This window comes from Cryptomeria japonica, chromosome 3 (assembly GCF_030272615.1).
Source record: "Cryptomeria japonica chromosome 3, Sugi_1.0, whole genome shotgun sequence".
Lineage (NCBI taxonomy): Eukaryota > Viridiplantae > Streptophyta > Pinopsida > Cupressales > Cupressaceae > Cryptomeria > Cryptomeria japonica.
In genome coordinates this window covers 614,232,595-614,247,674 of record NC_081407.1, presented here as the reverse complement: position 1 = coordinate 614,247,674, position 15,080 = coordinate 614,232,595, and the positions used below count along the sequence as shown (strand labels likewise).

Sequence of the window (15,080 nt, the reverse complement as noted above, 5' to 3'; positions counted from 1 at the left end):
AATATTGTTTATTAAATGTTTATAAATTTATAATGTTGTTTATTTAATATTTTTTTAGGTTTATTATTATTTAATAATGTTGTTTATTTAATATTTTTTTAGGTTAATTAATAGTTTATACTTTATAATGTTTATTTATAAATTTATAATGTTTATTTTTTATAATGTTGTTTAATATTATTATTATATAATTTATAATTTTATATTAATGGTTTTTTATTATATTGTTTAATATTATATATTTTTATTATATATTTTTAAAAGGTTGAAATAAAAGTAGTGTGTTTTTTAATTTTTCTTTCCAAACATGCAGATTTTCATTTAATGGCTCCTCCCAAATCAACTTCTGAGGCATGGAAGCATGTGACCCGAAATGGAACTCACATCAAATGTAACATATGTCAAGCAAATATTATTGGAACTTTAACAAGGCTTAGGGACCACTTCCTTGCTAATACAGGGGGTCCAGGTGGAGGTGTTCAAGCATGCATAGGTGCGACTCCAGAACTTAAAGCTATTCTAGAGAAAGAGTTGGCTGCTTCAACGGTAGGCAAAATGAAGAAGGCACAAAAGAAACAGAGAATTGAAGGAGATATATCTAGATTCACATCTGCCATGTCTTCCTCTTCTGTGCAATCCAAAGCGGCGAGTGTACCAAAACAGAGTGGAACACTTAACAACTTTTGGAAACCAGTAGAGAAACAACAGGTGGATGATGCAGTTGCTGATTTGTTTTACACAAGTGCTATTCCATTCAATGTTGCGAGAAATCCTCATTTCCGTAATGCAGTTCAGAAAATTGCAAAGTTTGGCAAAGGGTACACACCCCCAGGTTCAGAGGCTATTAGGACAACTCTTTTGCAGAGGTCAAAAGATAGAGTGACTGAAAAATTAGCTGATGTCAAAGCCACTTGGAAGGAAACAGGTTGCACTATATTGAGTGATGGATGGTCAGATATGTGTCAAAGGCCATTGATTAATGTTTTGGTGTCTTGTCCTGAAGGTGTTGTGTTTTTGAAAGTCATTGACACCATGAACCACAAAAAAACTTCAGAGTATATTTTTCAAATATTAGAGGAAGCCATTCTTGAAGTAGGGATGGAAAATGTGGTTCAAGTGGTAACTGATAGTGCAGCAAATTGTGTGGGAGCTGGGAGGCTGATTGTAGAGAAGTACCCACAAATATATCGGAGCCCATGTGCAGCCCATTGTCTCGATTTGTTGCTTCATTACTTGGCTAAATTCCCATGGGTAAATGAAGCTATTCATAGAGGGAGAGCAATTGCAAATTTCATACGGAATCATCGTCTCACATTGAGTATTTATAGGCAGCATGCATCAAAGGAATTGTTGAGGCCTTGTGAAACAAGATTTGCTTCATATTATATCACTTTGAAAAGAGTGGTTGAAGAAAAAGCAGCTTTGAGGTCTGTTATATGTTCCAATCAGTGGGAAAGTTCAGTGCTTTCTAAAGGCCCCAAGGGGAAGAACATAGAGCAAATCATCCTAAACAGCAATTTTTGGGAAAGTGCAGCAAAAGTCTTGCTTGTATGTGAACCAATTGTTGACGTGCTTCGTATGGTTGATGGTGACACTCCTTGCCTTGGCATGCTTTATGAAAGCATGGACCGGTGTAAGGAATCTATTCAAAAAGCACTAAATAATGAAGAAGCAGAATATATGCAGATATGGGAGACAGTTGATTGCAGATGGAAAATGATGCACACACCTTTACATGCAGCAGCTTGCTTTTTGGAGCCTAAGTTGTTTTCTATTGATAGAAGGGGTGATAATGAAATCATGGCAGGGCTTTACCAAGCCATTAGCAGGTATGTACCAAATCCAGAAATTGCAGCACTAATCAGAGATCAAAGTTGGCAATACAAGGGAGGAGAAGGGATGTTTGGAGGGGCAGAAGCCAAATATGACTCGCCACGTATGCCTGGATATAGATGGTGGATCTCTTATGGATCATCAGCTCCTGAACTGCAAGAGTTTGCTATTCGAATTTTGAGTCAGGGAGCAAGTTCATCAGCTTGTGAGAGGAACTGGAGTTGCTTTGACCAGATCCATTCCAAAAAGAGGAACAAATTGCTGACTGGAAAGTTGGGAGATCTTGTCTATGTTCGCAGCAATTTGAAATTGCTGATGAACAAATCAGCAAAGAACACTTCTTTACAACAAACTCTTGAAGGCATAGCCATGCCAGATGCAGATGAGCCTGACTTTGCAGATGATGAACTGAGTAGTGATACAGATGATGATGATTTGGCATCCCAGCCAAGTGCTCCTGATGACTTAGAGTTATTTTAAAGTTCTAAAGTTTTTGACTGTTATTGTACCTATTTGACAAAAGAACATCTTTGCAATAGTGAAAGCATATGTTTCCTACGGTTTATATTTTATAAATGTGTCATCTTTTTGTAATGATTTCAAATCTATTTATCAATGTTAAACTATTTACGCAAATTTATAGATATATTACATATATTTATTAAAAAAAAAATTTAAAATTACATATGGCGAATTTAATTCGAATTTTATACATTTCGAATTTTTTCCGCATCGAACTTCATTCGAATTTCAAAGTTGTCGAACTTCGAATTCGAATTCGAACCTGGTGACTTAGTATGTATATATGTATGTATGTATATACACACAGGTGTGCATATGTATGTATATTTTTGTGTAATATATATACATATATACATGTGATGTCCCCATCTAAACGATCAAAACATGCTAACATAATAAATAATAATACAATTAAAATATATAATATATATATATATATATATGAATAGAATGAACTATATAATTAATATTAATTTCATATTTATCAAATAATAATATAAATTTTACAATATTATATGATTGACAAAATAACAAACTATAATAATACATTATTGCAAAAATAATATAAATACTGTATTATTAAATTATACTAAATAAAGTTAATTATTAAATTACATATAAGTAAACTGCTGTATCAGATATTATCCCCTCACAATAGACAGCACATGAAGTTAAGTTTGACCAATGTTGTGAAGACAACAACTTTAGTTATCAAAGAACAATCAGCAACTAAAGGAGATACAGATAATCAACAGTGCTCAACATAATCGAGAATAACAAACTATAATAATACATTATTGCAAAAATAATATAAATACTGTATTATTAAATCATACTAAATAAAGTTAATTATTAAATTACATATAAGTAAACTGCTGTGTCAGATATTGTCCCCTCACAATAGACAGCACATGAAGTTAAGTTTGACCAATGTTGTGAAGACAACAACTTTAGTTATTAAAGAACAATCAGCAACTAAAGGAGATACAGATAATCAACAGTGCTCAACATAATCGAGAATTCACTAAAGATAAATATAGACTTAATAAGAAATCATCTTTGAAAGAATGATGCTAACCGACCAGTCATCATTTGAAAATAGGTGATTATATCTAAAGCAAACAACTCATGCAATTATCTTTGAGGATGATTCGTGGCAAAGAAATGAAGCAATTAGTATTTTTTTGAGGTAGTTAGTAATAAACAAAATTAAGTGAAATGGTGCTCTCTATTAAAGAATTGGTGGGCTACGATTTGAAAGGTTAAAAGGAGGCATGATGTGTTTGTTAAAAAAAATAAGTGGCTAAAGAATAAATGAAGCGCTTTGTCTATTCACAAAAGGTGCGATAAAGGTTAATAAAGAAAGGAAACCAATTCGATAGAAAGAGGCAATAAAACGATACGATTAGTATATGATTAAGAAATAAAAAGTTTATAAAGTAAAAAGGTGCGATTAGTGAAAAGGTGCATAAGGTGTCTTTCTACTCATGAAGACATAAAGATATATAAAGAGATCTTATGGGGATTGGAGGGGAACATAATGGAATTACATTAGAAAGGAGAATAAGGAGGAAGATCGTCCAGATCAGATCAGAGCTGTTATTAAGTTACCGGCAGAATGAAAGTGCTGGAGATTACCAAAAGCAGCAATCAGATTAGAATTCCGAAGGATACATGTCTAATAAAAAGAGTATGAGCTTTTCAAGGATTACCTCCATATATTATTTTATATTCTCATTGGGGAGAGCTCAATGAGCAGCAAGGAATTATTCTCTTATTTATTTATTTACCCATATCTGGAATATTCGGTGGAATGAACAAGATAGTATATTAAATATATACCAGTCCGAAGACTAAACTGTAAAAAGATCATATGCAGATTTGTGAAGGTGGAGGGTGTAAGAAATATATATCAGATTTACACCAAGGCAGAAATATATAGAAACACTAAAACAGATTTAAAGGAGAGGACACACGAAATGTTTATAGCAGATCATTGTGAGAGAAGATTTATAGTCATTTCATGGCCTTTAAAGATTAAGTTACAAGGGAGAACTACAACATAAGTTGTGAGAATCTATTTTATTATGATTCTAATCTGATGGTTCAGTTAAGCAGCAGTAATGTATAACATTGAGATGTATATATCTCAAGTATACAGATCAGAAAAAAGTTATCAAGATAAGTCCTATCCTTTGAACTATTCTTGAAATTTTAAGTTAAATATCATAATAAAATGTCTTTAGTTTGGGTAAATCTTGTATTATAGTTCTAACCTTAAGTCGGAATTGATCCATTCCCAAATGGGGACATTACAATACACACGCATGCTCGCGCACACACACACATGTGCGTGTGTATTTATATGTAATATATATATTTAATGAAACTTAATATAAATAAATAGAACATAATGTATTATATTTATAATTTAGTCATTAATTTGAAGTGTGAATAGCCGTCAAATTTTAGTTGATGTTTTTTGTGAGCATGCTCATCCTCTTACAATTCACCTCTTGCTGCCATTGTAGTTACGCCTCTTGCCATAATCACATTCCATTTTGTTTCTGAAACTTGTTTAATTAATGAGCCCCAATATTGATATTCAATCAACAGTTAAAAAAAGTCATCATCATCATTTGATGATTTGACAAGAAATCTATGTATTATACGTCCTTTGCTTAAATTGTAAAGAGGTAATTTGACTAACTGTATCTTCTCTTACTATTTGCACCGATTGAATCAAATTTTACTTGTTATAACCAATGTTACCCGGAAATGTGTTTCCGGCCTTAAGGCACTTGTTTCGGAAACGGAAACCGTTTAGGGACTCAGGGACAGTCAAAAACGTTTCCAAGCCATCGATCCCCAAAAATTTTTGGAATCCGTCCTGAAAACTCGGGAATGGTCAACTATTTTTCCAGGGACAAGTAGCCGTTTCTCGCACTAAGGGCAATTAAAAAACAATTTTTTTTATAAAAAATATTATTTTTCAGTTTTGAAAGCAATTAATTTTTTTTTAGAAAATCCCGATCCCCGATCACAGCGAGTAAAGTTTTTCTGATTTTTAAAAATTAATCGCTTGTAAATTATTATAATATTTATTATTTATTAATAATGAATAAATTATTAATTTAATAATAGAGATTTGATTCCTATAAAAAATAGTATTTGTCTGCCAGAAATATCTCTTTGGTTCAACATTATTTAGGCAAACTAGTAATCAATTGAGTATGTAGAGGCATTTTGTAAGCAATGACTTGAAAATTTTCTCCAGCTATATATTCTCTGATACTCCGACTATTTCATGAAGTATTCAACTTGTTTTGGCAATAGATACCGAACATTATTAAGGTCCCTTGGCTTGACCTAAACCAATATGCATTTATGCAACTCTCATTCTAACAGGCTTGTCCAAAAATATCAGTACGCATATTTTTATGCCAAAACGAATAATGATTAATTGTTAATGCCTAAAGAGGAAATATACCAAAACAAACATGATTGCCCCACAAAGATACTCCCTCGATTCTTCCCCTATGTTGGTGATGAGTTTTTATTCTTTTTGGGTTCTAGTTGATAGTTGTATAATACCATATGAATCCCATCTCTATTTTAGAACCAAATATTAAAGGTTCTTCGCATCTGGCCCATTTGAAGAATCTATGGCAAATTTAGATAATTAACATTATGATCATATGCTATAGAAAAAAATTTGCACTTACAAGAACAAGTCTGTATTTACCCATTATACATATCGTGGGATCGTGGGTGTGGGTGTGATGACACAAATATCCTCCATTCAAGGGATAAGAGATTCAAATAATAGAAATAAAAATAGATTTCATAGGAATCAAATCTGTCAGATTTCCACAATCCATGATAATTAAGTGAGCGACTTCTAGATTTGATTGTGTGTAAGTTTTTAGTCATCAACGTTTCGGATCACACTCAGTGATCCATCATCAAGATGAATGAGAGTTCAAGGAAATGAAAAGTGATCCAAAACATTGATGATGGATCACGGAGTGTGATCCGAAACATTGATGACTAAAAACTTACACACAATCAAATCCAAAAGTCGCTCACTTAATTCATAGGAATCATTCTTTGAATGATGTTGCTAAAGCTTTAATAAACTCCTAAAACTTTTGTAAAATTGAAGTCTGATGGTGACTCTAAGGGAACCTAGGTAATTTCAAAGGCTGCTTTTATTTTCCAATATTCAAGTGGCAGTTTTAGATATGGGGGGTCTCTCTTCATAAGGGCTAAATCCGATAATGAAGTGGAATGGTAAGTGCAAGTAGGATGTATGGCAGTGACAATTTCACAAGGGATAAAAAATCGAATACTTAAGGGTGCCTCTCTTATTGTGATTAACTCACTCAAAAAAGGCATGTGCCCTAATTGCAATTAAACTGCCTAGCTGAAGAAGTTCAATCAATTTGTTCCAATCTTAGGACTGTTACATATCTCCATTGCTGACGTCGTCACAACACATTACCAGATTTCTTGGTGAATTAGTCAACAGGAGAGTTCGTTGATTGAAACTAATCACTATTTATATTTTAAACCTTCACAATTCTTATATTTAGGATAGCTTTCTCACTCCTTTCTCTCTTGGACAAGTATTTTTGTTCTTATTATTCCACCATAAATAATGTCTTTCTTAGCTCTTGGATCTTTGGAAGTTGACAGCATATGTATTGTCCTCCTTGTTGCCTATTCCCGTGTGTGAAATTCTGCAATGAAGGATATGGCAATGAATTCTATTAATGGTTGTTAATGGCATTTTCTATAAGGTCCGGTGCAGGTGCCTTTAGTGTATTTTGATTTTGGCTGAGTTCTAGGGGTTTATGACAAGTGGTGTATGTTAGTGTAGGTTTTCTCTCTTAGGGAATTTATTTTTCCTACAAACATTATTAGGCTGGCTTAGGTTATATTATAGTGGTTAGTATGAGGACACGTGGCATAATCCTACAATCACATGTGTCATTCACACCCACATTTGAGTAGTTGAATGTCACACCCTCTTTTGGATTTATTTGCCACCTCCCCATAACCATTTCTTGTCTTTACCTGAGTTGGCATAACCATGTATTAGGCATTTACCAAGTAGGTAAAACTCCCACCTATTTTGGGCTACAAATAGTTATTATTCCTCTTGGTTTTATATGCCCATATTTTTCTATATAAACAAGCCCTTACCTCTCCCTATACTAAAAGAGGACACTAGCTTAGTTGATCAATGCTAAGGGAGTGCTGAGTTTTGTTCATCTCTAGTTTCTTGTCTTGCTTCCTTCAGTCACATTGATCTTGGGTGGCTTCACAACTAAATCCAACAGTGTATGGGGCACAATCTTAACAACATAGGTGGGATAAAGCACAAAGACAAGGTGGGCAAACCTTGAGACTCGTAGAGAAAAGAAGTGGTTTCAAAAAATTGAGTCTCGACTATTTTTCCTCATTCTTCTCTAGCAGCTTGAAGGTTCATGAAAGAAATTTTGGGCGAGGGGATGGGATTGTCAAGTTCACCAAGGTCAAAGGTATCTATTCAAAAAGATTTCATGGAGACTTTGGCTTCTCCCATCCCTTTAGCAAAGCATAGGAAGTGAATTTTGCAGCTCTACCTCCCAAACCATTTTGATAGTTTGTATTAGTCACTACCTAGATCATTGGCATGCAATTTGGTGGAGCTTGGTAGTAGGAATGGGGTTTCCTTGTAGCCACCTCCACCACTAATTGATAATATTGAGGATGTTATGATGTTGCAAACACTACAAAAGAGGTCAAAGTGCTAAAGGCATTCTATGCAAATGTGGTTAAGTGTCAGTAGGCTTTAAGGTGACCCATAACAAAGGTCACCTTGAGATATAGCATGATCACATGTGCATATTCTATGTGGGGATTAAAGCAAGGTTAGTGTTGTATCTGAATATGATTGAGATTGGATCTACTAACAAGTAAGAAGTGTAGGGCTTGGGTGTTGGGAAATGATGTGTTTGTGAAAGAGTTTTTTGTCAATTTTTTGGTGTTTTGTTGGTGTATTGGAGTAGTCACAATTGTTGCTCAATGGATGTGGTGGAATAGAGATTTAGGTGATCATTATTGGATGGTTTCATGGAGACTACATGGTCACTTCATTTTTTGTGCTTGTAGAGTACAGTGTTCATGATAGTGGAGCTTTCGGTTTGAACTTTGAAGAGTAGTTCTCTATTATATTGGTTTATTGTAGTTTCTAAACATTGCGATCTTTGAAATTATGCTTTTGTATTGTTTTTCTTTTAAATTTCCAAGAAAGGTCCCTATAGATTCTCCAAACTACTTTATCTATAAATATGATGCCACAAATAGCTCATTTACTATACACTGATACTACCCAATAGATAGATAAGTAAAAATTTACTCTTCCAATATTTGCTATATGGACTCAACTTATCGACTTTCAATGAGATGAATTCTTCATTGGTTTATTCCACCATCCTATACAATCTTATGCAATCACAGGTTCCATTCTTCCCGTAGCTTTGGCATGACACTTAGGTTTACCCTCTATAATTGAACTCTTATTTTATTTCTTATAAGAGCCAATTTCTTCCTTTCAATTGATTAGAAGCTTTTTTTTCCAGAAATCAAATATAAAAAGAATCAAGATGATTCTTATGCTTCATCGTACTGCTCTTTGGGGGTGATTTATGAACCATACATTACTAAAAGGGTGTCCTTTTTCTTATTCACCGATTTTTGTTTTCTTGCACAACCAGAGACTTTTTTTTGCTTTACAAGAGATATAGATCTCATTTGATTGTCTCTTCGTGGAAGAAAGTCTTTCGCTCATTTGATAGAACTATCTATATGTAGTAACTAGCTTACTGGAGCTTATTAATAAAGATGTGTGTATGCATGGATGTGTACGCACATACATAAAAAGTTAAACATATGTGTGTCTGTGTGTGAGTGTGTGTGTGTGTGTGGGAGAGAGAGAGAGAGGTGAAGATTAATAAGCAAAACATACAGTTTTTCAATTGAAATGCAATTTACTCTAACTTATTTGTTAAAAAAAAAACAAGCACTAGAAAAGAAGATAAATGCTAGCCATTTTCAACCACACACATTACCTGTCTTGGTGCCGGTCCTGCTGGAATATTTACCATCTTAGATGTTACCTCCACTACCCTTTTAATTGCAGGTACCTTCTCTCTCAAAGACAATTTGCTTTTCTCAGGCCATAGATGAATTCTGACTCCAACACAAGGAGCTAGGTTTGTAACAAAAATAAAGTTATCTTTGCCATCAGAAGCCTGACAAAAGTCCAACCATAACAAAGTTTCTCATTAAGCTTCTAAGACAAACTGTGCATATTATATGCAAAATAAATTCCCAATCAAGACAAAAAATGCAATCACATGCTGAAGTTCATTTTCAGCTAAGTTGGGAAACATATTTCAGAACGTGTCAAACATAACAATGCAACTTTACCACAGAATTATAAATCAAAATATTGCCAACTAAGAATTTTTCAAAAACCCCTAATATTGAACTACAATATGATACAAACAAAGCAAAATGACCATCTTCACCTACAACTTCCTGAAGCGGCTGGTTCAAAAATCACACCTAATGGGCAGCCCAAGTTTAGAAAGGCATCCATTAATTCCCAGACAAAAACACACCATAACACAAAATAAAAATATCACAGGCATTTTCTCAATCTATCCATAAAAAACCTTTGTTGACTAATATATTAAAAAGGTCAAGTGTATACATAATATACAAATTAACATACACAAACATTAAAAAAAATAACTTGGCAAATAAGATCGAAAAAGTATTAATAATATGATACAATTTGAAAACCATGCACAAACCCCTCCACCCCTCCTTCCTTGCAAGGATCAATTTTGTTCAACTTAAGGATGAATATATTAAGCCAATGGATCAGTTTTCGTCAGCAAAAATTGTGGGTTCTCCCATAACATTGGATTTTTAAACACAGGTTTCCAATAGCAATCTTGGATTTGGCATCTCTAGATAAGTTACTTTTCATAAAAAAGTGTATAGTTATTACAAAGGGTTTGATAATATCATGTAATAGGAAATAAATATCATAATATCTTTTTAAATAAAGCATCAAGTATAACAGATGAGGTATCTTGCTTGCATAATATTTCTAAGCCAAGAAAAAACAGTCCACATATATACATTCATAACCCATATAATGGTTGTTCGAAAAAAGGATGAATGGAAAATATACAATTAATTACATCTTTTGACCAACAGAACATTTCTTTCAAAAATGCTACTCCAATTACAATCTAACCCTAAATGGATATATTCGCCACTTTATTGAGCAATCAACACTAAAGGAAAGACACAAAGGGAGTCCATTTCCAATCAAAGGCAAATAGGCACAAAGTTCCTTTTTGGTCAAGCTATAACATTGCTTTTTTTCTTCCTGTGAACTGTGTTATTTTCATTCGACTTTTAAATATTTCTTAATTTAAGTTATGTCAAAGTCTATTGCAACTACTACATTTTTAGAACAAATTCAATCTGCCAACTAAACTAACCAGTTTCTTTATGTCCATCCATCTCCTCCTTCCATCCATAGCCAAAACTGTTACAGTTGTCCCCTCAATGTATAAATCTCTTTCCCGGCTATCATCTGCCCACTTAGTTGACCCAGGACAGGAAAATTGATCTTTCATCCATCCAGGCTTCCCTGCAATAAAAAACTTAAGCAGATGAATTCCTGTATTTCAATCATGTGATTTATCTAGTTCATGAATGTTTAATGACTACATATACAACTGATTCTAATTGGAAATATTTAAATCCAAAAAGGGTGTAAAGAGTGAGTTTTCATGTAATGATTTAACTCAAAAACGATGTTAGAACTGTTCCAAATTAAAGAAGTCTTGTGTCAAAAGTCGTACAGTTTCTAGACTCACAGAATACATAGAACGTTAAGAACTGAATTGGTTATATACTTATAAGTAACTTTATTAAAATACCAATCATTTGCATTCAACGGAGTATAAAGATACACACATGACATAAATTCCATATTTGCAACAAAATAATATACCCTTATTGCTATGTTACCAGGCTCTTTATGTTAAACCCTCATACCCAGACCAAATGGGTTCAGGGTCTGGGGCCTAGTACCTAGGGGTTACACCCCAGGCATGCTATACATGTACCTGGACAGTACCTGGAGCACCCAAAATGTGCTTTAGGTGTATCCAAACAAAACCCCAGGATTGGCAGCCCTGTTCCACTAGAAAAAGTGTTTTTCGAAAGCACGTTTTAAAATTTAAAAACCATTAAAATGCTCATGTAAACCTAAAAACACCAAAGTGACAAAATACAAACATGAGAGTACATTCCCTACTTATTTATGACTCCAAACTTCAGAAACTTTTGTTTTTCATTGATCAGGGCTATTGCAGTTTTTATGCGTTGGAGAATTGTAAAGACATCTTTTACAGGCACTACAGGCAAGTTTTTGTTTGCATCAATGGCATTTGTCATTCCAAGTAAGTTTTCTTTTCACTTTTTTGTAAGTTATTTAAAATTTTATTCCAAAACATTCAAGTTGTTTTCAAGTTTTGTTTGATTTTTATTGATATGAGTTTATTTTAATACATGTAGGTATAGGTATGTTAATGTTATAGCGGCAGGAGATATAAATCTCTCAAATTTAAAACAATAAATGGAAAATGAATAAATATCAAGGCAAGTCGGCCTTGTTACAAATAATTTTATTCTTTTATTTTCTAAAAGAGGCCGACTCAAATAAAAGGTCACCTTGCTTTGTATATATACAAGGTGATGATCATTCATTTGATCATCAATTCATTCATACAATCAATTCGCACTTCAAAAGGACTCCGTACATTTGCAGCAGATAGCCATATTGTATCAAGCAGATCAATATCAAGGAGAAACCATATTTGACCGAATATTTGCATCTAGGAGAGGTGCTATCTTTCATTGTATCAGATAGGCCTTGTGTTTGGGCTAAGTTGTAAGCAGATTTCTGCTCCTTTTCATTCAATATATAAGAGATATATTTTGGCTGGGTTTTTCTCCCTCAAAGAGTTTTCCCGGGGTATTTGCTGTGTTCTGTTGCTCATCATTTTTATCTTCATTTCTGGTCTAAAAACTAGCATGGTATTAGAGTGGGTTTAAGCAAGATTGAATCAGATTTGTTTAAGCAGTGAAGTCTTCTCCTTATCTAGGGCAGTCTATCTAAGTATCGAAGATGGTGAACGGAGTCAAGGTTGAAGATAGGCTTGATGGTGCATCAAATTTCACCTCTTGGAAATTCAGAGTTCTTATTGCCTTAGAAGAAAATGATCTTCTAAACTTCGTGGAAAATGATGTGCCCAAGCCATCCGATGATGCTGAGAAAACTCAATGGAAGAAAAATGGCACAAAAGCTAGGAAGATCTTGATAGACTCCATAAAAAATAATGTAGTGCTGCTTATTTCCAAAATGAAGACAGCCAAAGATATGTTTGAAACTCTACAAGGATTATATGAGATCAACAATACCAACAGAGCTCTTGCCTTGAGACAACAGCTCCATCATATAAAAATGGCTAAAGGAGATTCAGTCATCTCCTTCTTCATGAAGATTGCTGAGTTGAGAGATCAGCTATGTGCCATTGGAGATATAGTTGAAGATAGAGACCTGGTTATGTTGGCATTGAATGGTCTTCCTTAATCTTGGGAGCCCTTTATCCAAAGCATTAGTGGAAGATCTAAGCTGCCCAAGTTTGATCATCTTCGAGCTGACTGCATTCAAGAAGAATCCAGATTGGCAGCAAGAGGAAATGAGCGAAGCTCTTATAATGAAGAAAACCATGTCCTTGATGCTCAAGCTTCCAGAAGGAAAGGAAGAGAAGGGAGAAAATCAATTTCAAGAGGAATAGAGACAAAAAATCAGATTCTGTTCTTGAACCAAAGAAGAAGGATCTCTCTCACATTCAATGTTTTAGGTGTGACAAGTATGGTCACTATGCTCGAGATTGCATATCAAAACCAAAGCAACATGCTTCTACTGCTGATGTTGATGATGTGTCACCTCAAAAGGAATCTAGAGACAACTCAAGGGGATTTCTATTCATCTCCGCTCTTTCAAGTAATATTCCTACCGACAATGACACTTGGTTGATTGATAGTGGTGCTTCATGTCACATCACAGGATATTGTGAACATCTTTCGGACTTGGTAGAAAGAGAAACCAACTTGCAAGTGATAATCGGAGATTATGCTTGTTATTTTGTAAGAGGAGTTGGGACCACCTCTCTTCATCTAGATTCTGGCATCCCACTTCATTTGAGTGATGTTTTGTTTGTACTGGGAATCAAAAGGAATCTTGTCTCCATTTCAGCATTGGAGGACAAAGGGTACCAAGTTGCTTTTTCTGAAGGGAAAGTCCTTGTTTGGCCTAAGAACTCTAGTAAAACAGCTCGTGTGATTGGTGTCCGTCAAGAGAGCCTATACATACTTTCTATTCATCCCATCCAGTTCAGGCATTATTGCACAACTCTATCAGTTCGAGTGAGCTATGGTACAGGAGACTTGCTCACTTACACTTCAGAGCTCTTCCATCCATGGAGAAGATGGTTATCAAGCTACCAAAGCTAAGTCTAGAGCACAATGGCATTTGTAGAGGATGTGCACTTGGTAAGAACATCAAGAGTCCTTTTCATAGTAGTGATAGTAGATCAAAGGGAATTTTGGATCTTGTTCATTCTGATTTATGTGGACCAATGTTTGTGGCATCTTTGAGTGGATTTTGGTATTATGTGATTTCCATTGATGATTAGTCTCGGAAGACTTGGATTTACTTCTTGATATCTAATGAGTCTGAATAAGTACTTGATAGATTCAAAGAATTCAAGGCTCAATTTGAAAACATTTCCAAGAAAAGAACTAAAGTTATGAGATCAGACAATGGAGGAGAATACACTTCTGGAGGATTTCGTAATTTCTGCATCGAGGCAAGGATCAAGAGGGAGTTTTGCGTTCCGTATAACCCTCAACAAAATGGAGTTGCTGAAAGAAAGAATAGATCCATAGTTGAGACAGCCAAAGCTATGATTCATGCTCAAGATTTAAAGACTTTCCTTTGGGTAGAAGCTTCCAAGACCACCGTGTATGTTCAAAACCGAAGCCCTCATCGAATATTAGGAAACATGACTCCTGAAGAGGCCTTCACAAGTGTGAAGCCTAAGGTTAGTCATTTAAGAATTTTTGGTTATCCTATTTATATTCATGTGCCTAAGGATAAAAGATCTAAACTAGAACCATCAGGCAAGAAAGGAATATTTGTGGATTATAGTAAGTCTTCACGAGACTACAGGATCTACATTCCAGGGCAGAAATAGATTGAGATGAGCAGGGATGTCTCTTTTGAAGAGGAAGTAGCCTTCAAAAGATCTAAGGAGTCTTACATGGAGATGGACGGTGAAGAGCAGGAGAGTACTCTATTATGGATATATATCCTGATCATACTTCTGAGATTCAGAGGGAGTCTAATCAGCCAGTCGAGACTATTGATCCAATTGATCTCATAGAACCAACTAATGGACCAAGAGACATTGCTATAGGTCGAAAGAGACTTCTATGGGCTAGACAAACTATGCAAGAGGTAGAAAAGTATGCAGCTCCTCAAGGCACCTTTAGGAAAGCAAGAGACCACAGAAGTTTCT

General features: G+C 34.6%; 1 protein-coding gene across 7 annotated transcripts in view; it reads right to left on the bottom strand.

The window, feature by feature from the left end:
- The window catches only part of LOC131073079 (uncharacterized), a 133,847-nt gene that overhangs the window by 64,770 nt on the left and 53,997 nt on the right, over positions 1-15,080 (bottom strand). For all 7 annotated transcript variants that reach the window (XM_058009439.2, XM_058009441.2, XM_058009437.2 and 4 more), the window contains 2 exons: positions 10,926-11,077; positions 9,474-9,656 (listed from right to left, as the gene is read on the bottom strand). In XM_058009439.2, the coding sequence (XP_057865422.1) occupies positions 9,474-9,656; positions 10,926-11,077 (335 nt within the window). The remainder of the gene's footprint in view (positions 1-9,473; positions 9,657-10,925; positions 11,078-15,080) is intronic.